General features: G+C 46.6%; 1 protein-coding gene across 7 annotated transcripts in view; it reads right to left on the reverse strand.

The window, feature by feature from the left end:
• The window catches only part of LOC130680517 (uncharacterized), a 634,026-nt gene that overhangs the window by 178,610 nt on the left and 432,645 nt on the right, over window positions 1-22,771 (reverse strand). For 3 of the 7 annotated variants that reach the window (XM_057491206.1, XM_057491207.1, XM_057491209.1), the window contains one exon: window positions 1,070-1,254. The exons of 2 other annotated variants lie outside the window; for them this stretch is intronic. Coding sequence is in view for 2 of the 5 variants with exons in the window: in XM_057491207.1 (XP_057347190.1) it covers window positions 1,070-1,254 (185 nt within the window). In the remaining 3 variants the exon portion in view is untranslated. Of the gene's footprint in view, window positions 1-1,069; window positions 2,214-22,190; window positions 22,295-22,771 lie in introns of those variants that run through there. 2 more of the 7 variants (XM_057491205.1, XM_057491204.1) reach the window with 2 other exon arrangements.

The raw sequence follows: 22,771 nt of genomic DNA on the forward strand, positions 1-22,771 counted from the left end.
CACACGGGTTGCCCTTCGGCAGCGTTTGCACGTGCCTGGGTCATGCTGATATCATGCCACAATGCTTTCCACTCTATATATTGTCCCATACTAGTAAGGCATGCTTTAGCTACATACTGCCAATCTGTGGGCGTCATAGCTGTCTCTGTTAACCTCTCAATTTGTTCTAAGGTGTAGTTAGCACTGACTCCGTAAGCCCGAACGGATTCTGCTAAATCTTTAACTTGTTTATGGCTCAGGGGCTGGTGGGAGCGTACCCCGTTGTCCTCAAATATAGGGAACATTTGTTTAATTGCTTGTATGGTATCTGGGTGACAGAAAGTATGTGTACCGCTCACATAAGGTGGCGGAGCAGTGGGCGGCGGAGAGCACCATGCTTTCATTTTCTCTTTGGTCTGCCTTTCAGCCTTGCTAGTTCTCTCACTTCTGCATTTCGCGGTCCTGGTCTCTTCCTCCTCTTCCGAGGATATGAGCTCCTCCTCTGGCTCCCTGTCGGAGAGTTGAAGCTCTCTCAACTCTTCCCATGGATATTTGCTACTTTCTCCGAGGCGGTCGTCACCTGCTCCTCGGGGCTCTTTCACTTTTGCCCTGGGCGGACTTTCCCCCTCACTCTGGGGTTTTTTAACTTTCACTTTAGCGGTCCTCTTTCGGCCGAGAGCTAGCTGTGTCTCCCGTTCCGTTTCTGACATGCTTTCTTGGATCTCTGTCAAAGCTCTCTGTCCTGCCTTTATCACCTTTTCACATTTTTCATCTTGTAGGCAAGCTCTAATCAGTTTCCATAATGGTCTAGTGCCTCCTCTCAAGTGTCCCTCTTCTTCCTCTCTATCAAGATTTTTCCCTAACTTGTCCCAACTCGGGATGGAGAGGGACCCTGAACAGATAAACCAGGGAGCGACACGGTCTATCTCCTTTACAAAAGATCCTAAGACTTTGCTGGAGACCTTCAAATTTCGCTCTTTGAGCGCTGTTTGCAGCGCTGTGACTAATGACGGCGCGTTTCCCATGGTGTCTCTTTATCTACAGAGAACCATCAGCCCCCACCCTTAAAAGCGCGTCTCTCGGAACTTACCACTCCGGGTTTTTCTTCAGTCCTGCAGTTCTGAATCCTCTCCAGATGTCTGAAGGGTCCTCCCTGTGCCGGTGAGGTTCTGGATCCCGGGTTTCGGCACCACTTGTCGCGCGCCCCGTCCTCGCCGGCAAGAACAGCACGCAACAACAGCAGGATTCTTCTGCAGAAAGCTTTAATCTTCAGCTCTTTGTGAAACAAATGTGTCGGGCAGGACCCAGAGAGGAAGAAAGGGCTTGCTTATATAGCTCTCATGCTCCGAGCTGATTGGTGCTGCCATGCAAGCCTAATTAGCATGGCAATTTAGTAGAGTCTGATTGGTACATTTGTTAGGGTGTGATTACATGTGGTTTTATGACGTGGGGTTTTTTCCAGCTGGGCTGTACGGGACTTTCTAGCTGCCCCACGTTGGGCGCCACTTTCTGGGTGCGGCTGCCAACAATATTAAGCTGAAAAGCTTCTGTTCAGCAAAAGACAGCATCAATAGAACAAAAAGTAACCCTACAGTATGGGAGAATATATTTGAAAATGACACATCCGATAAAGGCTTGACGTCCAGAATATATAAAGAGCTCACACGCCTCAACAAACAAAAAACAAATAACCCAATTAAAAAATGGGAAGAGGAACTGGACAGACAGTTCTCCAAAAAAGAAATACAGATGGCCAACAGACACATGAAAAGATGCTCCATATCGCTAATTATCAGAGAAATGTAAATTGAAACTGCAATGAGGTACCACCTCACACCAGTAAGGATGGCTGCCTTCCAAAAGACAGAGAACAACAAATGTTTCCGAGGCTGTGGAGAAAGGGGAACCCTCCTACACTGCTGGTGGGAATGTAAGTTAGTTCAACCATTGTGGAAAGCAGTATGGAGGTCCATCAAAATGCTCAAAACAGACCTACCATTTGACCCAGGAATTGCACTCCTAGGAATTTACCCTAAGAATGCAGCAATCAAGTATGAGAAAGATCAGTTCACACCTATGTTTATCGCAGCACTATTTACAATAGCCAAGAATTGGAAGCAACCTAAAGGTCCATGGATAGATGAATGGATAAAGAAGATGTGGTACATATACACAATGGAATACTACTCAGCCATAAGAAAAGGGCAAATCCAACCATTTGCAGCAACATGGATGGAACTGGAGGGTATTATGCTCAGTGAAACAAGCCAAGCGGAGAAAGAGAAATACCAAATGATTTCACTTATCTGTGGAATATAAGAACAAAGGAAAAAATGAAGGAACAAAACAGCAGCAGAATCACAGAAATCAAGAATGGACTAACAGGTACCAAAGTGAAAGGGACTGGGGAGGATGGGTGGGTAGGGAGGGATAAGGGGGGGTGAAGTAAGGGGGTATTAAGATTAGCATGCATGTGGGGGTAGGAGAAAAGTGAGGGCTGTACAACACAGAGAAGGCAAGTAGGGATTGTACAACATTTTCCTATGCTGATGGACAGTGACTGTAAAGGGGTTTATAGGGGGGACCTGGTATAGGGGAGAGCCTACTAAACATAATATTTGTCATGTAAGTGTAGATTAGTGATACCAAGAAAAAAAAAAAGGGCAGTTCTGTGTGGTAACCTCCAATGAGTTCTACACAAGAGTATAAAGGGCATATAAAAGTGTAGGCAAAGGGTCTGTTTGTGTTTATACAGAGGATCAAAGCCTAATTGGGCTACCCTGAAAATGAACTAAGATACGATATGAAAAAGAACTTCCAACATCAGCACTCTCTGGAAGACTCATGCCAGAAGATGATCTTCAAAAAACCCCAACAAAGATCCATGCACTGCTACAACTGTAGATGCACTCATCCCACCAGTTCGTGGACTTGCCATGGGAATGAAGGAGATATCTAAGCTGGCCTGTGAATACAGTAAAACAACAAATTTGGCTGGATCTATACTGTTGGAACTCAATCAAGAATTCGGAGAAGTGCAAATTGTAGCGCTCCAAAATCTTACAACTACAGACTATTTACTCTTAAAAGAACATAAGGGATGTGAACATTCCCCAGGAATGGGTTGTTTTAATTTGTCTGATTTCTCTCAGACTGTTCAAGTTCAGTTGGACAATATCCACCATATCATAGATAAGTTTTCACAAATGCCTAAGGTGCTGAACTGGTTTTCTTGGTTTCACTGGAGATGGCTGGTAATCACACGTATGCTTTGGTTATGTAACTATACTCCTATTATGTTAATGTGTGTGCACAATTTAAGTAGTAGCTTAAAACCTATACATGCTGAGGTTACTCTACAAGAAGATGTGTCAAAGAAATAATCAATCTTCCCAGGTTTTCTTCCGCCTGCTACTTCTATAGCTTTTCTTCTTCCTTCCTAATTACAACCCTTAAATAGAATTCATGCCTCATATCAAATTTACTGAGTATCATAATTCTTCCAAGTGGTAAAGATACCTCAAGACAAATGCTGGGCATAGAAGCTACAGGGCATAAATACGCAAGGAAATAAAAAGCTAACCATTTCAAACAATAAGGCTTCTCTCTCACTTACCAACTTCACATTTCCCTGTATGGCCCCGGAAGATGACTGGTTAGCCAGAGACGGGTAAGATTCCTCAAGGGAGGAACAACCTAAGACAGGCACAGTCGCAGGGGGGTCATCAGGTGAGAAATTGGGGATCAACAGAGGTGAGGCTTAGAACCTCACGCCCCCTGTTCTGAGAGAAATCTTCTGCATACATGGATTTTATTAAAAATAATAAGAATAAGCATTTTATTAAAAATAATAATAATAAAGAGAGAAATGTGGTATCCACATATAAATCAAGTATAAAAATCAAATGAGTATTCATATTTGAACTGACTGTTTATAGTTCATAATGCATGAGCAAAACCGAAGGTTTCTGTGATGGCTGCCCCTGTACTGTTCACCATGTAAGAACTTATTCACTATGTAAGAATTTGTTCGCCATGTAAGAACTTGTTTGTTATGCCTCAGAAGATTGGAGACTGACGAAAATTAGGCTTGGGGTGGATTAATGATTGTGCATTGAGCATTGACTCCCCTATACAGAATTTTATTGTTGTTAACAACCATTTGATCAATAAATATGAGAGATGCCCTCACAAAAAAAAAAGTATACACTTCCAATGTTAAAATAATAAGTAACCGGGATGTAATGAATATAGTCAAGATATTGTTACAGCTTGGTATGGTGATAGCTGGTACCTAGAATTGTCATGTATATAAATGTTGAATCACTATGTTGTACACCTGAAACTAATGTAATGAAATACTGTGTGTCAACTACCCTTCAATAAAAAATAATTATCTACAAAAAAATAAATAAATAAAAAATAAAGATAATATCTCCCTCAGACAAAAGTTGCTCAGCTTGGCTTGTAACCCCATGGACGATGAGGGTTCCTAAGCTCCAGGGTCCTCCGCTGTGACACGAGCCCACTGGCCCTCTCTGCACTGCCACAGAGGGACTTGGGGGACAAGGGAAATCACCGCAAGAAAGCAGCTCAAGATTCTTGCTTGTGGTGAAGAATAAAATCCTTATTCTCTCACTTGGGGATCTCGTGTCTTCTGCCAGCCCCTAGGTAACTCTGGCAGGCTAGCTGTTAGCTTACATGTGATATAAAATCTCAAACCCTTCATGGTTCTGGAAAGCCCCCTGTATCAGTTAGAGTAAATTAAGTTACACTGCAGTAGCCAACAACCCCAAATCCCAGGGGCATACAACAGAGGGTTATGTCTTGCTTATCCCCATGTCCTTTGCAGGTCAGCTGGTGGCTCTGCCTCCATCACCACTGGCCTCATTCCAGAACGCAAGCGGACAAAGCAACCACCCTCCGGAACATTGCAAGTAGCCAAAAGAAAACAGGAAGTAGCAAAAAACCAGGCATCAGCTTTTAAATCTTCCACCTGGAAGTTAACAGACATCCCCTCCACTTACTTTCACTGGCCACATCCTCAAGCCTGGTGGGAAGAGCAAAGCTGCCACGTGCCCAGAGGCAAACAGAGATGGGGTATTCCTAAGCAAACCTAATGACCAGCAGAGCACCCCGGCTCCAGCCTCACCAAGTGACTCGGTACTATGAAACCTGCCATATGCTCTCTCACGCCTATGTAACTGGACACGCAATTACCCCTTCCCAAAATGTGCTGCTGCTCCTGGCTTCTTCACCCATTCCCACACTTCCTATGACTTCTTATTACCTGCTATTTTTCAACAGCCAGATCAAACTTTACCTCATTTTTGGAGCTTTCCCTGACCACTGCTTGCCCTGAAAAATATCTTGCTTCCTTATGCTTCCCTCGCACTGTGTACATAGTTCTACCGAAGTAATGAACACAGTTTCATACTTGTGCGTGAATTTGAACCTTTGCAGAAACTAAGATCTCTTGGAGATACAGGATGGACCCATGATTTTTTATTTACCTTTATGCAAACCTAACACCATTTTGATTAAAATATTTCAGAGGACTTTCACTAAGATTAAAAACAAAAACAAAATCCTTAAATCACCTGCAAAGCCCACACAGTGTGGCAGCCCCATCCACTTCTGCAGTGCTTCCTACTTCCTTCTGCCTTCAAATGCCATGTATTTAACTCTGCCTAAAACCTGTTGTTCCCCACCCACTGCCTCACCTAATTAACCCCTCCTTATCCTTCAGATCTGAGCAGAAGCACCACTTACTCAGGGAAGTCTTCCTGCACCCTACCCCCAGCCTAGGTGAACTCCCCCAACTCTATGTTCTCATAGCACTGGGGACTTTACGGCACAACTAGCATTTTAGTTATTGGCATGACTATTTCACTGTGTTTTTCCCCACACTCAACCTTCAGATGTAAGTTCATGAGGGCATGAATCCCATCTATTTTTGCCCACCGCTGGTCTCTAGTACTTGGCATACTGTCTGTCATGCAGTAGGACTCAATAAACATAGGGTGAGCAAATAAATGAATGAATGACTGAATATGAGATACTCAATGTATGTGTGTGGGGTTAAAGAATTCCAAGTACAGGGGGCAACAGTTAAAAAGAAAAGGCACAAAAATTTTCATGTCTGCGGGACAAAATTTTTTATTAATGACAAGAATATAGGTGGGCAAACCATAAACTTCCAGTGTTTCCTCTCAGTTTAGATTCTGAATTATGACTGATCAGCTCAGCAGATGCTGAATTCCAGGAGAGCTTAAGAAAATCATCTTACTTTCAACCTCTGTGTCTAAGTATAATTTATACCTAATTCTTTAAGTAAGCAGAGACCATCCGAAGCCTCTCACTGGTATCAATACCTAACATATATGTGGTGACTTACCATTTACAAAGCATTTTCTCTTATGCTGACATATTTAACACTAAGCAACCATAATAATCATGATTAAAGTCATAGGATCTGACTTTGACATCTTTGCAGAACTTTTTAATATGTTTTGAGAATAACAAGAAGGCAGGTAAGGCAGCATAGAAGCCTCCAGAAGGCAAGAAAAGTGGATGGCAGAGGCACAGGGAGGGAGATGAGAAGACAAAGAATCAGAAGGAGTGGTACCAGGAGGGAGGGAATAGCCTCCATACAATGAAGGACGGCCCACGCAGAGGACAGAACGCTGTGCCACCCCAAAGACTTATGTTGAAGTCCTAACCCCCACTGTGATGGAATCAGGACCTGGGGGCCTATGGGAGGTGACTGGGTTACAGGGTGGAGCCTTTACGAAAGGGATTAGCGCCCTTATAAACTAAACTCCAGAGAGCTCCCTCACGCTCTTCCTGCCATGTAAGGGCACAGTGAGAAGCTGGCAGTTTGGAAGAGGGTCCTCAGAACCCGACCATGCTGGCACCCTGATCTTGGACTTCTAGCATCCAGAACCATGGGAGATAATGTTCATTGGGTAAGCCGCCCAGTCTATGGTAATTTGTTATATTTATTATAGCAGCCTGAGCTGACTAGGAGCCCACAAACAAGAGAACAGTGATCTTTGAACTTGGCTTCAATGGGCTGTAGGGAGTGGAGACACATAACTATGTAGGCTAGGAAATGAGTGGGAGTCTTTACAGGGGACGAGGCTCTGGGGCAGGGAAGCCATAGAGTCTATAGAGAGCCTATAGGGACCTGAACTGTCAGCAGAAGGTAAAGGATATTTCCAGGTGTGTGTCATTAAAAGATTTAATGTGTGGGTAGATGAGAGTTAGACAGTTTTACTTAAAGTAGTAAAATGGAGATTAGGTTAATAGGTCACAAAAAATGAACATTAATTATTGTTTGCCTTTGCGATTCCATCAGTATCTGGGGTTGGTCTAGTTGGGGAAAGAAGCATCTTGAGCGTGGCACGGGTGGGGAGGGGTGAAAAGGAGAGGGTACGCCAGGATCTGAACAGACCTGCAAGCTGCAAAGAATGCAATAAATGCCCTCATTTCACTAAGATACACACTCTCCTCTCATGCTCCCAGGAGCTCTGAGCCACCTGTGCGGTCTTGAGTAGCCCCTGCAGAGGCCCACCCAGTCCTGGCTAGCTTCTAGGACTTGGTGTGCGCAGTCAGCAGGCCACCCTACTCATTTGCATTGCCAGCACAGAGGACACCACCACCATCCACCTCTTTGCCTGTGACAAAAATCTGGAAACTATTCTTGACTTTGTCTCTCTTTACTCTCCAAATCAAATTGATTCTGTGTTCTGATATGTCTCAAATCCACCTACCTCTTGCTATCCCCGAAACCACTGATGTAGCTCAGGAAGCCTCCACTGAGGCATGGTCTAACTTCCTCCCTACTCTGTCTGGCTCTCTTCCTATCTGGTTCTCATTCCGCAAAACTGATCAATGTCTCTCCGCTTCATTAACTCCCTTTCACCCTCAGGACAAAGTCCAAAGTTCCTAATATAATTGCCCTCAATACCCCTGATGAACGGGCCAGTGGTCACATCTCTGGCTTTGTCAAGGGCTTCCCACTGGGCATTTTCCAGCTCTGCTGAACTACTTGCAGTCCCCCGTGAGCACCCTGCTCTTTCTCACTCCTGGACTCAGAGAGAATGCTTCCTGCTTTTCCCTGCAATCCTCTTACTCGCACCTCTACTCACCCCCAGACCTCTCAGTCCTGATTAACTTGGTTAATTCCTACTCTTAAAATCTCAGCTGTGATTTCTCCTACCTCACAAAAACCTCCCCAACTCTTTCTAGGATAGATAAGTGGCTCCAGCTATGAGCTCCCATAACAACTTGTATTTGCCCCAGTCAGCACATAATAATGTGTTGTAGTTTTTGGTCTTTGTTTAGCTTATCTGCATCTCCATCTAGACCAGTGGTTCTCTACTCTGCACATCAGAATCACCTAGGGACCTTAAAAAAAATACAAATGTTAATTAAACAAGAACCTCTTGAGGTGGGTCTGGACATGAGTGTTTTGTATTCTCCCAAATAATTCTAGGATGTGACCAGAAATGGGCAACACTGAGAAGACCATAATTCACTGAGCTCAGAGAACATACAGGATTAGTCTTGGCTGCCCAGTGCCCTGCGCTGGAAATACCACCCAGTTTTTGTTACCTGTTCAAGTTTTGATCTCTCCACTTTGGTCTGCTGTAGGGGCCGGCCTATGGCCGAGGCTGAGTCCCACTATGGCTGAACACCGCCCTTCCACTGTAGCTGACCAACGCCCTAAGATGGCGCTCGCTTCCTGGGCGCCACCCTTCCTGGTTTGGTGGCATTAGCATAAGGAAGTTGCTCCTATAGGCTTGCCCCATGCTTCCGCGCTCGTGCTCAACTCATGCAGAAGGCATGCTACCAATCAGCTTAAAGGTCACGCATGATCTTGATCACCATAGGCCAGCTTCCTAGGCATAAGCAGGAAAGAGAAGGAGAGTCTCTCTCCTCTCATTCTTCCTCTCACTCGCTCTCTCCGGCTGTTGCTTCTTCTCACTCACCTTCTCCCGACCTTCCGAGCAACAATAAAGAACTGAAGTGAACCAGGTCTGTGTACATATCGCTGTCGTCACCGCCACAAGAAGTGAACGCAATAGTCTGCAAGGTGAAAGCTCCGCACAGCGGGCAGGGTGAAGAAGAGACGGATCTTAGAGAAGAACCTTGCCATGGGGAGGGCCCATGTCTGCCCCTAAGTGAGCACAGGTGGAAATCCATCTATCTATACAGTTCATTCTGATACAAAATCACACAGCTGGAGTTGTGGGTACAGCCACTGGGGGTGAAACACCCATACACAAGTCTTAGTAGGAAGGCTTTAATGTCAAACAGCAACGTATTTCCCTACAGAGACAGGAGAGCAAATTTGGAAGGACAAATTTACTTTTCAGATCTCTTGAGGTCTCATTATCTCTTCAGAGCAAGTACACAGGTGAATAAACGGAGGCTCCAAAAGTCTGTGAGGGGCCCTCTCCTCAACCCACTCTAGAACAATGCGGAACAGAAATCAGTAGGTGACTTGCCAAACACCATCAGCTTCATAGTGGAAGGCAGAGACCTAGGTCCTAAACTTACTGCCTTCTAGAGCAGGGGTCCCCCCACTCTCCCACCCTACTTCCTCGTGTTTATGGAGATGCATTTACAGGGAGGAATCTGTTGCAGGAAGACTGCAGAGGATGATTTTGCACCTGAGGGACTCTTCTCATTAAAACGGGCTCATGCGACTCCCCATTAAGAGAAGGAAGGGGCCTGCGGAATTCTATCAGAGAATCTGGGGCCCTCGTTAGCAAGGGGAGACAGACATCTATGTCCACAAGGCACTGACTGATCGGGCCCATCCACTCTGCTGGGTGCCATGGTGAGAAACATCAGGCCAACGGGTGTGACAGAGGCTAGGTGAGGAGGTGGGGCCCAAGGCTGTACTTACTACCAGATGTTAGAGGGCAGGACGGCTTTGGCAACACGCAGACCTAGGTTCATACCTGGCTGGCTGTAGCACTCAGCAGCTCTGGACCATGAGCATGTCAAAATGAATCCAGACTATTTACCACTCGACGATATGAGCGCAGACTATTGTGCTTATGAGGAATCCACTTGGCAGCTACACTGAAAAGCCCTCATCCTAAAGGGCAACAAGAAACGGAGAAGAACCCAGTGACCGGGGGAAACTGCAAGTGAAGCTGAATTTAATTTCTCTCCCTGTTGTTTGCGGTGCTCAACAGTACTGCTTTGCTGATCGTCTCAGAGCGGGTTAATGACCCTCTGTCGACAGTTCCCTGCCTAGCAACAGGCAGGGGCTCTGTCCAAAGTCTCATGCGGACTCGGTGGCCCCCAGGCTGTTGCTGTGGTTCGTGTCGCCCACATGCAGGGATCCAGGGCATCCACACTCATTTCCAGCCCGCCTGCCCTCACAGGCAACGGCTCCTGGCAAAGGGGAACCCACTGCTGCTGAGAATCACCTCAAGAGCTGACTACATTTGGATTCCCATTCTGCACAGGAAGGCCCTGAGTGTTCCGCCCCTCCTGCTCCACTGCTGACAGTGAGGCTGGCAGGCGCGGGGCGGAGAATGAGCCCCCGAATCCGGAAGCCATCAGAAAAGAGTTGGTGTGCCTTTAAGATGAAGATGGTGGGCAACCATCCATCTTCCCTAAACACAGACTTGCCTTGTTCTTCCATTTCTGGATGAGTGATAAAAACGTTAAATGTCATTTCCTGTATCAGTGGTTAACCACTAGATGCTGGATCAGAGATTTACCAGAAGTGCTGAAGTTAAGGAAGAAAAACCCTGCAGTTTTCAATAACCCTTTCTTGTACCCTGTGGGAACTATTTAACCTTTCTTGGGGGAGAGGCGTGAGGGGACTGCTAGATTTGGCCTGAGCAATAAACTGAGGCTTAGATTTGCCAGAGACTTTCTTATGCTTCATACAGGAAGGGAAGAGAGGCGGAATCCAACCGTCCTGCTTCCCGCCCCACTGAGTGAGCATGTGTGCAGGGGAGGCAGAAGTGAACACCCCCCACATGCCCTTTGCCCACCACTCTAGGATAGCCGCAGCGGTAAGGTTTTATTGGCCCAGCCTTGTCCCCAGGGGCCATGACTCTGGCTGTTTAGTTCCCCTGCTTCCTGCAGCAGTCAGCGTCCCGCAGGGACAAGAGGCACCCTGGGGAAGGGCAGTGCCCCCGGAGCTTCTGCGAAGGAGAAGCTGTGTCTTCTTGGATTTCTCTATTAATTAATTAAGCGCTCAGGACAGTAAAGTCAGGGAGGCTTGGCTCAGCCCTGCTGAGATCTGGCCAGACTGACTGCAACCCATGCACAGAACGTTGCCGGCGGTTCCCCTCCTCTGCCATGTACTTTCTGCTCTGAGGTGACCTCCACGGGACAACACCACACAAAGCTTCCCTGGGCCCCTCCCTGCTGCCTCCAGGCCCCACGCACCTCTCTCAGGCTCGGCAGATAAGACTTAAGAACTACACTTTGTTCCAGCAATTGCATTTCCTACCTAAGGCTGCTTAGAATGCTGTGTGCATACACCCAGCACTCCCAGCACCTCATGCACACCTAGGATGAAGAACAGTCCTGGTTTGCCTGGAACTACAGGGGTGCACAGGAGGCTGAAACTGGGAAAGTCCCTGGCAAACTGCAGTGACCCAGTCACCCCAACAGAACTGTGTGACAGGCAAATACATGCTTCTACTTCGAAAGTGAACCTAAATGTTTAGAAAGGATCCAGCCAGGTCAAAGTAAGGAGGGCACCTCATGGTGCAAGCCGACCTTGGGGTGAATGGAAATCATCACTGTCTCCTGCTACTCATAGCACATACTTAGAAGTCATCCTCTCCTAAATCAGTGTCAAAACTGGAAGGGAAAAGATTGTGGGGGAAATATATTCCACCAAGTTTCTTGCAGTTCCGACAATGAACTCAAACCTATATTCTTCCTTGCAATCCTGGTAACACCCCCATCAGCCCCCGAGGACCCCGACACAAGCAAAGCACTGTTGCCTCGCTCTGCCTGTCCCACTCTCCAGTTGAACAGCAGGCCCGGTCACACCTTCCTGCCACCAGTTGTCTCTCCTCTCCAAGCTCCCTGCTCCTTCCGAGCCCAGCACCCCAGGTCCTCAGCGAACACCTCCATCCTCTCCAACCTTGATTTCATCTGCTCCCTGACCTGGTCAATGCCTCCTCCCCTTTTTTAAAACTAAATTTAAGAAACACGTATTAATTACCTGCATCAGAAGGATGCCATCAGTGCCACTCACCTAGATTTCATATGACTCTGGACATTCTTTATGGTCCCTTTTTGAATAAACATCCCTGATGTCTTCTTGACTGAGAAAATCTCCCTGACATTGGCAGGCAGAGCTGAGGACTTCCTCCCAGCGTCCTACTTCACACTGACCTTTAGCTCTCACCACTGCTAGGGTAATTGGATTGTATTTCCATCTTGCCTACTCGCTGTGAATTCCTGGTGTCTCATCATCTTATTTCCCCAGCATCGATCCTAGACCTTGACAGACAATTAAATAAGTATGGAAAATGAGATGGCATGGAGATAAGAAGAAAATATTGGCTGGGTGCTATGGTACTTAGATGGGTCTATAGCCATTTGAACATACAAATATTCAAAGGCTATTGACCATGGCTAGATCAAACTGGTAGTCTCCATTACAGAACTAAAGTTTTCTGCCTTGGGCCCCATCATAACAAACATTTTTATAAACATCCTAGATGAAGATATAAAAGATAAAAAACAGATTTGCAGAAAAGCCAAAGCTGCGGAGCATCACTAATATGTAGGGTATGAGAACTAATGTTGCAAAATTACCTCGAACTACTAGATCAATAGACCAAAACTAAGAAGATAAAAATGCATGATAATAAATACAAATGCTACATTCATAGTAGCACTATGCACTAGAACAATGAGGAGACCTAGTTTAGCAACAGTTCATATGAAAATATTCTAGTAGTCCTCAGTCCTTGAGGTAGAAGAAAGCCCAGCGACCACCCAGTATAGAGGATCCCCGGCTTCTCTTAAACAGAACATTTTCAACAATTTCAGCAATCAGAATTTCACACAGAGGCCAAGTAAAGAAATATTTAAAAGGTACTGCTCTATGTAGGAGGACAGCAAAGACAAGTCAACCCCCCACAACTCATCCCTCAAAAACACCTTCTGAAGACCACTCAGGCACCTTCCCAAATTCCTGGGGCTTTTCTGAGCGCTGCTTGGAAACAGCAGAGCTGAATCCATCTCTTTGCTCTATCAAGCCTACACCGCTAGCATCAGAACTCCTTCAATCCCTTATCCAACTTGATTTGTTTGTTTTGTCTTTATTTATTGTTTCTGTCCCTCCCTGGCACATTATTACACAACTGAGTGTACAGCACCTGTGCCCACCCTGGGGTGTGCCCCCAGTGCATGGTACACAGTGGGAGTTAAATAAACACTTATTGGGAAAATGAGTGAAAGAACCGGAAAAGAACCAGATGTCTTGACTCCCAACCCAGTATTGCTCTGCCAATAGTGTGAATGCCCCAAAGAACAACACAAGGTAAGGTCACATGGAGCTGCATGAGAAGACGACTGCTGTCCTAAGTAAGGATGCAATGAATGGTCCCACTGTACTCTGCATTGTTCAGGCCATTTCTGGAATATCGTGTAACTCCTGGAAGCTACATGAAAGGAAAGCAATTGGTTGCAGGGGCGGGATTAAATAATATTTTTGAGGACTAACTTTGTGCCAGACATATAACACACATTTATCTCATTTAATCATCACAATTATGCTATAAAGTAATTATATTCCTTTTATAGCTGAGGAAACTGAGACTCAGAGAGTAGAAGTAATTTCTCCAAAGTCACACAGCTAAAGAGCCAGGATTCAAACCCCTGGCAAACTTTGTGTTCCTCCTACTACATCAAGATACCTCTTGGAAGGTATTCCCCCAAAGGCAGAGAATGGAGGGTCTAGAAATAATGGGATTGACATATTCAGCCTGGAGAAGCCCAGGCATGTTCTGAGGGGCTGGGGGAGTTGAGGGGAATATGACAGCGGTCATCACAGAGAGAGGAGCTCTTTTTGAGGGGGAAGTACTAAGACTCCACATTGCTTAAAAGGTGAGGTGGACAGGAGATTCCCGGCTGAGTAGGAAACTGGTCCAAACAGCTCTAAAATCTGCACGCTTGGGACTGGCCACTGCTTTTGGGGTGGAGACAGAGCCTGGTGCCCTTGACACACACTTGCGCCTCCCCTCTAGCCCTGTATCCTACATGCCATAGGTTCTCAAAAGCTCCTTTTTATTTTCCATGGACCGTGGATGCTGACAGTAGCATGGTACCAGCTGCCCACAAGCTGTGGCTGAAATCATTTTCACAGCTGCTTAGCTTTCATGGTTACAGAAACAGCCCCAGATGAAGCTGCTTGTCCAGCAGTAAACAGTCAATGGGTAAGGGACAGGGGCAATCACAGAGGAAGGCTGGGGTCCAAGTTGGGCCCTGGTGCCCTGGGGCTGGGAGGAGTTGGCCAGCAGGACCCCTCTCCCTGCCCAGGCCCTTCTCCAGGCTGCGGGAACAGACCTTCCCACACTTGGGTCTCCTGATCTGCTCCAACACACGGAGGCAAAGAGCAGAAGAGTGACCTCAGGAGGAAATGGCCTTTCTCCTCCTGAGAGTCTCCTCTGTTCAGGACCCTTCACGGAGGCTGCTCCTTGTCTTGAGCCTCCTAGAAATTCTGCCATAAGCCTGAGCTTCTCAGGACCTGAAGGCAACTACAGTATGCTGGCTCAAGTCTTGGTGAATCCAAATGTGATTATAATGACTGAGAAACAGTTTTCTGTTCCAGGTCGAGTCACCTTCCTCCATTCTTCCGGTCCCCCTACTGAGGCACCTTCCATGAGAGCACAGGGCTATAAGCTCCCCACCCCTCTGGCCTGATCCATCCTCAAGAGCTAGAGGCAGGAACAGACAGCAAATTCACAAGGAGAACTGATGCTGAAAGGGGAGGTGGGAAGACCCCAGAGGCGAGTGCCATAATCTATCTAGAATGTGAAAGCTACGAGGACTTTCCAGAGCCACTCCATCCAGGGACTGGCAAACTTTCTGTAAAGGACCAGAGAGAAAATACTTTTGACTTTGCAGACCACGTGTGGTCTCTGTCACGACCATTCAACTCAGCCATGGAGCCCAAGAGCAGCCACAGACAACGTGTGAAAGAATGGAATCAGCTGTATTCTGATAAAGCTTTATGGACACCAACATTTGAATTTCATAAAATTTTCACATGTCAGGAAGATGTCATTTTCTAAAATTTCTTTTTCAATCCTTTAAAAATGTAAACACCACTCTTATTTAACCTGCTGTACAAAAACGGGCAGCAGGCTGGATTTAGCCACTGTTTGTCAATCCCTGATCTAGTCCAAGCCCCTCCTAACACACGACTGACAGGGTAGCAGGGAATCCACATATTTAATTCTCATGTTGTACTCTTTCCCCTGCAAGGCCATGTTTCAGCTGTCCCCATTCCCTGAGTACCAAGTGCCTCTACTGCAAGCAGAGCAGTCTGGTCCAAGCCCTGCCACCTGCCACAGCTCTGGACGGGACATACTCCATCTCTGTCCCGTTTCTACACCCACTCATGGGATGACCTGGAGCAGGGTGACTGCCCTGTCTGGACCCTAACAGAAATGCAAGCATAGGAACTCAACCTGGTGAACTCGGAGAGCAAGCCCTTTGCCATTTGTCCTGCCTTCCCACATCCCAGCTCAGCTCCCAGCCTGCCCTGCTCCTGGGACATTTCGGTACTGGCACACCCTGCTGCCCTCACCAGCAGCCATCCTTAAAGCAACCCTGAGTTCTGATGTCACCAAATGACAATGACTTCTGGGCAGGAAAACCAGAAATGGAGGCAGAGGAAGTGTCTATTTTCGTGCAGATGAAGCTTTGGGAGGATACATGTTCATGTGTTAAGTGCTTTCTCAAGAGCATGTTTCTATCATTTTATGGAAGACAGAAAGTCAGCTTCCCCTGGGGTGACTGGTGAGAATGTTTGGGGTTTTTTTCTTTAAAAGGGGGGTTTGATTTGGGTTTTGTTGATGTTGTTTGGTTTCTTCATTTTTGTTTTCTTGTAACTTGTTTTAGTTAGTTGGAGAAGGAGGATAAGGAGAGAAAGGTTTTTTTTGTAAGAAAAAAGCAGAGCCCATGTACAAGGGCCTCCAGATGATACCAAGAAGGTCAAGGTGGGTTCAAAGTCACGCAGTCAGATACGTGGGTACCTGCCAAACAGCAGATGCCTTTGTTAGAAAATTAGCAACAGTCTGACATCTGGGTCTCGTGTGATTGCCATCCAAAGATAAGGAAGGGAAGAGCCTTGGCACAGGACTTCCTAGAAGGCTTGGAGCCCCAGGCCTGTCCCCGCCATCCCTTGACAGAACGTGGCCACTCTGCTCCAGAGCAGTTCCCTCCAGTCACGCCAGGGCACTGGTGGCCAAGAGCAGACGCAGGCCGGGCCCAGCCCAGAGCCGTGCTCAGTACTGGTTCCCTCGGCCGCTCTCCCCCACGGTACCCAACCCCCAAAGCAGGTGGATACTGTGAATTAGGGTTTTAGGTCAGTGGACCTTCTCAGGAAGCTCTGGGGGCCTCTGGGGACTCGAGTAGAAGCCACTCCAAAGGACTACACTGAACCCTGATTTCTCCTTAGCTAACACTATGCTGGCAAGAGTTTACTATCTAGAAAAAAAGGCTCTGCTTTGTAACATTTGCCAGTTCCCATAGAACACCCACCTTGGACAATTTCAAGTTGTCAGTGTGATATCCACTGGCTCACAAAAATCCTGAAAACTCACAGTTCAGCTCCCCTATGATGGAGCAGGCCAGCTCCAGTCAGCACGGCGCTGCGCCCTTTGGAACTCAAGGAGAAGGCAGGAATCAGAACAATCTGCTCAGATGTCAGAATGACCTGTGCTCCCCTGAGGAAGTCACAGACATCCTGAGGCTGAGCTGGGGAACCCTAGGTGGGCAGGAGGGAGGGGCAGGGGCTGGCTGACTACAAGCCCTAAAATGCCCACAGGCAATGCAGGCGGGAGGAAGGGGGGGAGCGGGGAGAAGTGCTAGAAGCTGCAGAGGCACTAAACTTCTGTATGTCCACAAAACACGCCAAACTGTGAGGGATTTCACCAGCTCCTCTCCCTCTTTCCCGAGTGTCCCTGTCTCAGTCCATCACTTTCCAGGGAAAACGTTACTAAAGGATGTAGGAATCAGCCATCCCGAAGCCCTGAAAAGAGGTGCCTTGTGTTTAAAACATGCTAAAGATGGTGGCTGACCTGGAGGAATCTGTACCCTGAACACAGAGGGCGGCTCCTGCTGGCCCCAGGGGCACTAAGGCTGGAGCCCCGCGCCCGCCTCCTGCTGCGGTTCCCCTCACCCAGCTCCCCAGACTCCCTCCCCAGGAGTCCCACCTCACTGGTGAGAACCTCACCTCCTCCTGCCTTCATTTCCCTATCATCCACGCAAACTCCTTTATTAAATGTACCTAGAGATTTATGGATGGACAGCTTGTGGGCAGTTTCAGTTAGGCGGGCATTCTGGGAATAGGGCCAGGCGGCAACTCACTTACAAAGGTCTTCATTCAGTGTTCTCTCCTCTCCCGACGCCTGACACACACAAAGAACCCCTGACGGCCAGCGTTGCTGTCCTCTGCTTTCAGAACCTGCTCACCTGTCCAGAGATGCTCACACAGTCCTCTGCACTCCCTCGACGCCCTTCCTGGAAACAGAAGCCTTGGGTTCTGTTCCTCCCTCTGCCCCTAATTACCTTAACACTCATTTAACCTCTTTACACTATACTTTCCTTACCTGTTACATAAAATATGGTTGAACTTTAAAATAAAGTTCCTCATAAAATATTACAGGAACGATTTGTGTGAACCTTTAAATGTGACCAAGTACTTTGGTCATTACTTAAGCATCACACAAAAAAATAAACAGCAACATTAGACATAATGTTGTGTAAGTGACATCACCAGTAATGGTACATAATAGTAGGGAGCTGAGACTCAGAGAGAGGTTGGGAACATACCCGAGGTTACAGGGCTCAGAGGCAACCCCAGCGCCTTCGAGTGCATGCCTCTGATGGCCAGCGCTCCGTGCAGACCGCAGAGGGCGAGGGGCTACGATGGGGACGCCACTGCAGAGCCCCGGAGTGTGACCCAGCTCCCCGGCTGACATCCACGTCCCTTTGGCTCACCAGTTTAACCCATCACTTGGCATTCAGACTGACCCCCATCCCCAAGTGAGGCGACTAGAGTGAGTATGGGCAAAACCGGAGGAGAAAACTAGGGTCGCCCTTAGCAGAGGAGGTGACTGGGGCCAGTTTGCCTTCAGTGAGTCTTGCCAATGCCTGCCACAATCACATGTCTACTCTTTTGGCACCTAACACTCGTCATTGTCTTAATATTGTCCCAGCCCCTCCAAAACGAAGCACTGCAATCAAAAAGCTGTATAACCTATTCCCTCTCTACCTTCTGCAATAAACCTACTGCTGGCACCCCACGCTCCACAAGAAGGTGGAGGCAGCTCCCTCACTTGACCTGTACACTCCTCCACTTCTCTACACACAGTTCTCATCCTTGTGTCCCAGCTGCCCTCTCTACCTCGGGGCAGACTTCTCTCAGTCCTTTATTTTCATAATCATTCTTTATCACTGTCTATTGTATGTGCTGGGTGCCAGGCATGCCCACCACCCTCCACCAAGGAGGTTAAGGCAAGAGGAAGGAATACAAAGAGGCATAAATTACTACCATTTACATAGACATTTGTAATGATGACACCCTTCCAAGCCCTCACTGAGTTATGAGAACAGTCTAATGAAGGAGGTACCATTATACTCATGTTTACAGATGAGGACACCACGGCGCAAAGGCTATCGATCATTCAGCTATCAAGCAGAAGAGCCAGAATGGGAATCCATGTTCAGGACTCCAAGGGCAGCGGCATGAGCGGGGCCCTCCCCAATAAATTATCTGATAAGAACCTCCAGGAATCTTTGCTCTCTAACAGCGGCGTCTTACGATCAGAGCCTAAGCACCCGCCCACAGTGCTCTGAGGGCGCTTACCAACATTCACTGAGGCAATCACATAGAAGACCCGGTAGGGTCTCAGATGCTGAAGTCTCCTACTTTACCGATCAGGCAGTCACCAGGCCTGCTGTCCAGAAAACCAGCCATCCATGTAAACAAAGGAGTCCCAATCCACGGGTCTGAAGACTGAAAACGATGAAGTTCCCAAATTTAGGAAAATTCTGAATCAGAAATGGTGGAATAGAACTATTTGTATAACACTATACACTAGATAGATGTATGTATGGCATATAACCATGTATGTCTAAGTCTCAGCTTTCATCCAAATAACATAAGGAACTGGACATAGTAAGAGGTTCTCTTATGCTGTCCAGACTGGTAACAGCAATCATGCAGTACCTTCTGAAGTACCCTGTGGTCTGAGACCTGTGATAGAGGATGCGATTTTCAATGCATTATGGGTGCACCCAAAGTACAGATTTGCAGACCTTCCTAGAAATGAGTAAGTGTGAAAAGTAAGTTCAGATCACCAGATAAATTTATTTTAGAGACTTTATCAGGAAAAACGGATCAGGATACTACAGAAACTTCTTGGTGATTCCACTGGGCAGGTCAAATCTAAAGACCTTGCTCTTAAATACATTACAATTTAGTTAATGAGATGTGATGAGGTCGTGACCCTCTTGGTAGGGCCAATAATGGTTGACCATTATGGGGTTTAGATCAGGAAGAGTGAAATTGAACTGTTTAAGCCTGATGTGTTTTCCTACACTTTTTGTATAGGTTAAAGACCTGCAAAAGATGAAGCTCAAGAAATCATTTGAGTGTAATGTGAAATCAAACACTCAGGCAGGGAAAATAAAACCGAATAGAACTGTAACTGCCTGGTATGCTGTCTTTGCTGGAGGAAAGAGAGACGGACTGCCCAGAACAAGTCACAAAAACATGTAGCCTGGCCAGCTGGGCTGGCTTCAAGGGTGCAAACTGAAAGGTGAGCTGGTAACATCTGTTCTAATGGATTCAAGGAAGCTACCTGGAGCCGGAAGGGAAAGGGGGTTAGTAGAGCTTTAGGGAGAAATGGGGGAAATAAAGGAGATGGATTTCCACTGGTGGTGGGAAAAAAAGGAAAGGAAAAGAAAGAAGGCAGTTGCTGGAGAAGGTACCTACGAGCTTCTACTGAGAAGAGGACCTAAGTGGATAAGACTTACCCCAGGGGAAAGCTCTAGTAAGTGAACAAAGGAAATAGAGGAGGAAGTGCTATTAGAAGTGAAAGAAAAGAACGTGGCCAGCTCCGTGGATGGATCCCAAGTCCTGAAGGAATGGGCAGAAACTAGGGGGCAAAGGAAAAGAAACTTAGAAGAAGACTTCAAAGACTAATTAAATCCACAAGAAGAGAATAGAGAATAATTCAAAGTAGAAGCATGAAATTACACTGTCTTGCGTGAGGTTTTCAGCCCCAGGCATGTTCACTGTGGACTCGGTGACAATGAAAAATGACAGGGGAACGTTTTGGAGCTTTATTCTCAACGTGGTGGTGAGTGCTGGCATCACATCTGCCTCCTGGGCAGTCTGCATGCAGCAAGCCCGTCTCCCGGTCTCCGTCTCCGCCTCTGCCTCCCAACTCTTTGCCACGGCAGCCCCGGAGCCCTGGGCAGAGCTCTTTAGAGAGTCAGTGATAGCCCATTGCCCACACGTGTGCAAGCCTATGCCTGCGAGCACTGCCCCACTGCCCGGGCACAGTGGGCAAGCAGACCAGGGCCAGGTGAGGACCCCGGCCACGGAACTTCCAGTTTCCCTAGAACTCATAAAGGACTCTAAGGAAAGGTAAACTCGACATAGATTTGTGAAAGCGGTAGTCTGGATTAGTCTCCAGGAACATGGAGAAGAAACTGATCTATGGGTTTCCTTACCAGAAGATTTTAAGAGTGAGGCTTTTATTTATAGCTTATATTTGGAACTTCCCAAAGACTTATGGGATCTGGATCTGATAATACATAGTGATGTTTATGAACTGTAGAAGCAAAACTATCTACTTCATGGATACATATATCCTCCCCAGAAAAAATCTGTATAACCCCTAAAAGAAATTTGAAAAAGAAAAGCCATATCCAACACTAAACTATGTTTTCTACCTTTATCTTGTAGCTACCTACCACTTCAGCATTTTATTAAAAATAATAATAGAGAAATGTGGTATCCACATATAAATCAAGTATAAAAAGCAAATGAGTATTCATATTTGAACTGTTTATAGTTCATAATGCATTAGCAAAACCGAAAGTTACTGTGATGACTGCCCTTGTACTGTTCACCATGTAACTTATTCATTATGTAAGAATTTGTTCTCCATGCAAGAACTTGTTTGTTATGCCTCAGAAGATTGGAGACTGACGAAAATTAGGCTTGGGGTGGATTAATGATTGTGCATTGAGCATTGACTCCCCTATACAGAATTTTATTGTTGTAAACAACCATTTGATCAATAAATATGAGAGATGCCCTCACAAAAAAAAAAAAAAGTACACACTTCCAATTGTAAAATAAATAAGTAACCGGGATGTAATGTATAGAATAAGGAATATAGTCAAAATATTGTAACAACTTGGTATGGTGATACCTGGTACCTAGAATTATCATGTATATAAATGTTGAATCACTGTGTTGTGCCCCTGAAACTAATGTAATACTGTGTGTCAACTACCCTTCAAAAAAAAATAATTATCTACAAAAAAAAAAAAAAAACAAATTTGCAGAAAGAGAATGTAAGAAAACAATCCCAGTTGCAGTTGTAGCAAAAGCAGTAAGAGATCTAGAGGATGTTTAACCAAGGAGGTGAAAGACCTGTACTCTGAATATGCTAAGATACTGAGGCAAGAAACTGAAGGTGACACAAGTTAATGGAAAGCATCTCATGCTTATGGAATGCAAGAATTAAAATGGTCGATATTAACGTTAAAATAAAAATTAGTAGTATTGTTAATACTACCTGCAGCTCTGGGAGGAAACTGCAAGTTGGTGCAGCCACCATGGAAAGCAGGATGGAGGTTTCTCAGAGAACAGCTGTGCTCTCTGTAATGCTATGGGATGAACCCTGGGAAGGACACTGAATGGTGGCTTGCTGAGGATGCTAAAAGGAGTTACCTACCCACCTCGTGTGACCCTGGAGCTAGAGAGCAGCAGATGTTTGCAGAAAAGGGTCAAGTAGAACTTTCATGAGTTCAGAGAGATGAAGTTGTTCCCTGTGGAGACCTTGTACGGAAAACAAAAATTAAGAGGGTGAACCTGACCCACTGGGCTTCTCCACTAAGAAGGGACAGTCCACTAGCAGATAGCTTCTTTTCAGAGGCAGGGAGGGTGGGTCACAGGGGAAGCCCTGATTTGCAGGCAACCTGCCTAGTGGAAGGGGGTGGGAAGGATGCTCTCACCTGTGACTATTTATGCTCCAGGGGCCTCCCTGCTGAACTCAATCTCCCCAGCAGCCTGCCCCAAAGTCTCCCCACCTGACTTCTCTGTTAGGCGGTTGTGGTGAGCCGGCTGCCTTCCTCAAGTTCTCCTAGTGCACAGGCACCCAGAGACACACACTGTCCCAGGCCGCACAGTGTTCTCACACACACACCACCACACGTGCAAGAGCTACGACACATCGAGGGAACCCGACACCACGGCGACGCACTCACCAGGGGGCCAGGCCACCGCCAAGCAGCCGCAGGGACCTTGACACACCCC

This window comes from Manis pentadactyla, chromosome 14 (assembly GCF_030020395.1).
Source record: "Manis pentadactyla isolate mManPen7 chromosome 14, mManPen7.hap1, whole genome shotgun sequence".
Lineage (NCBI taxonomy): Eukaryota > Metazoa > Chordata > Mammalia > Pholidota > Manidae > Manis > Manis pentadactyla.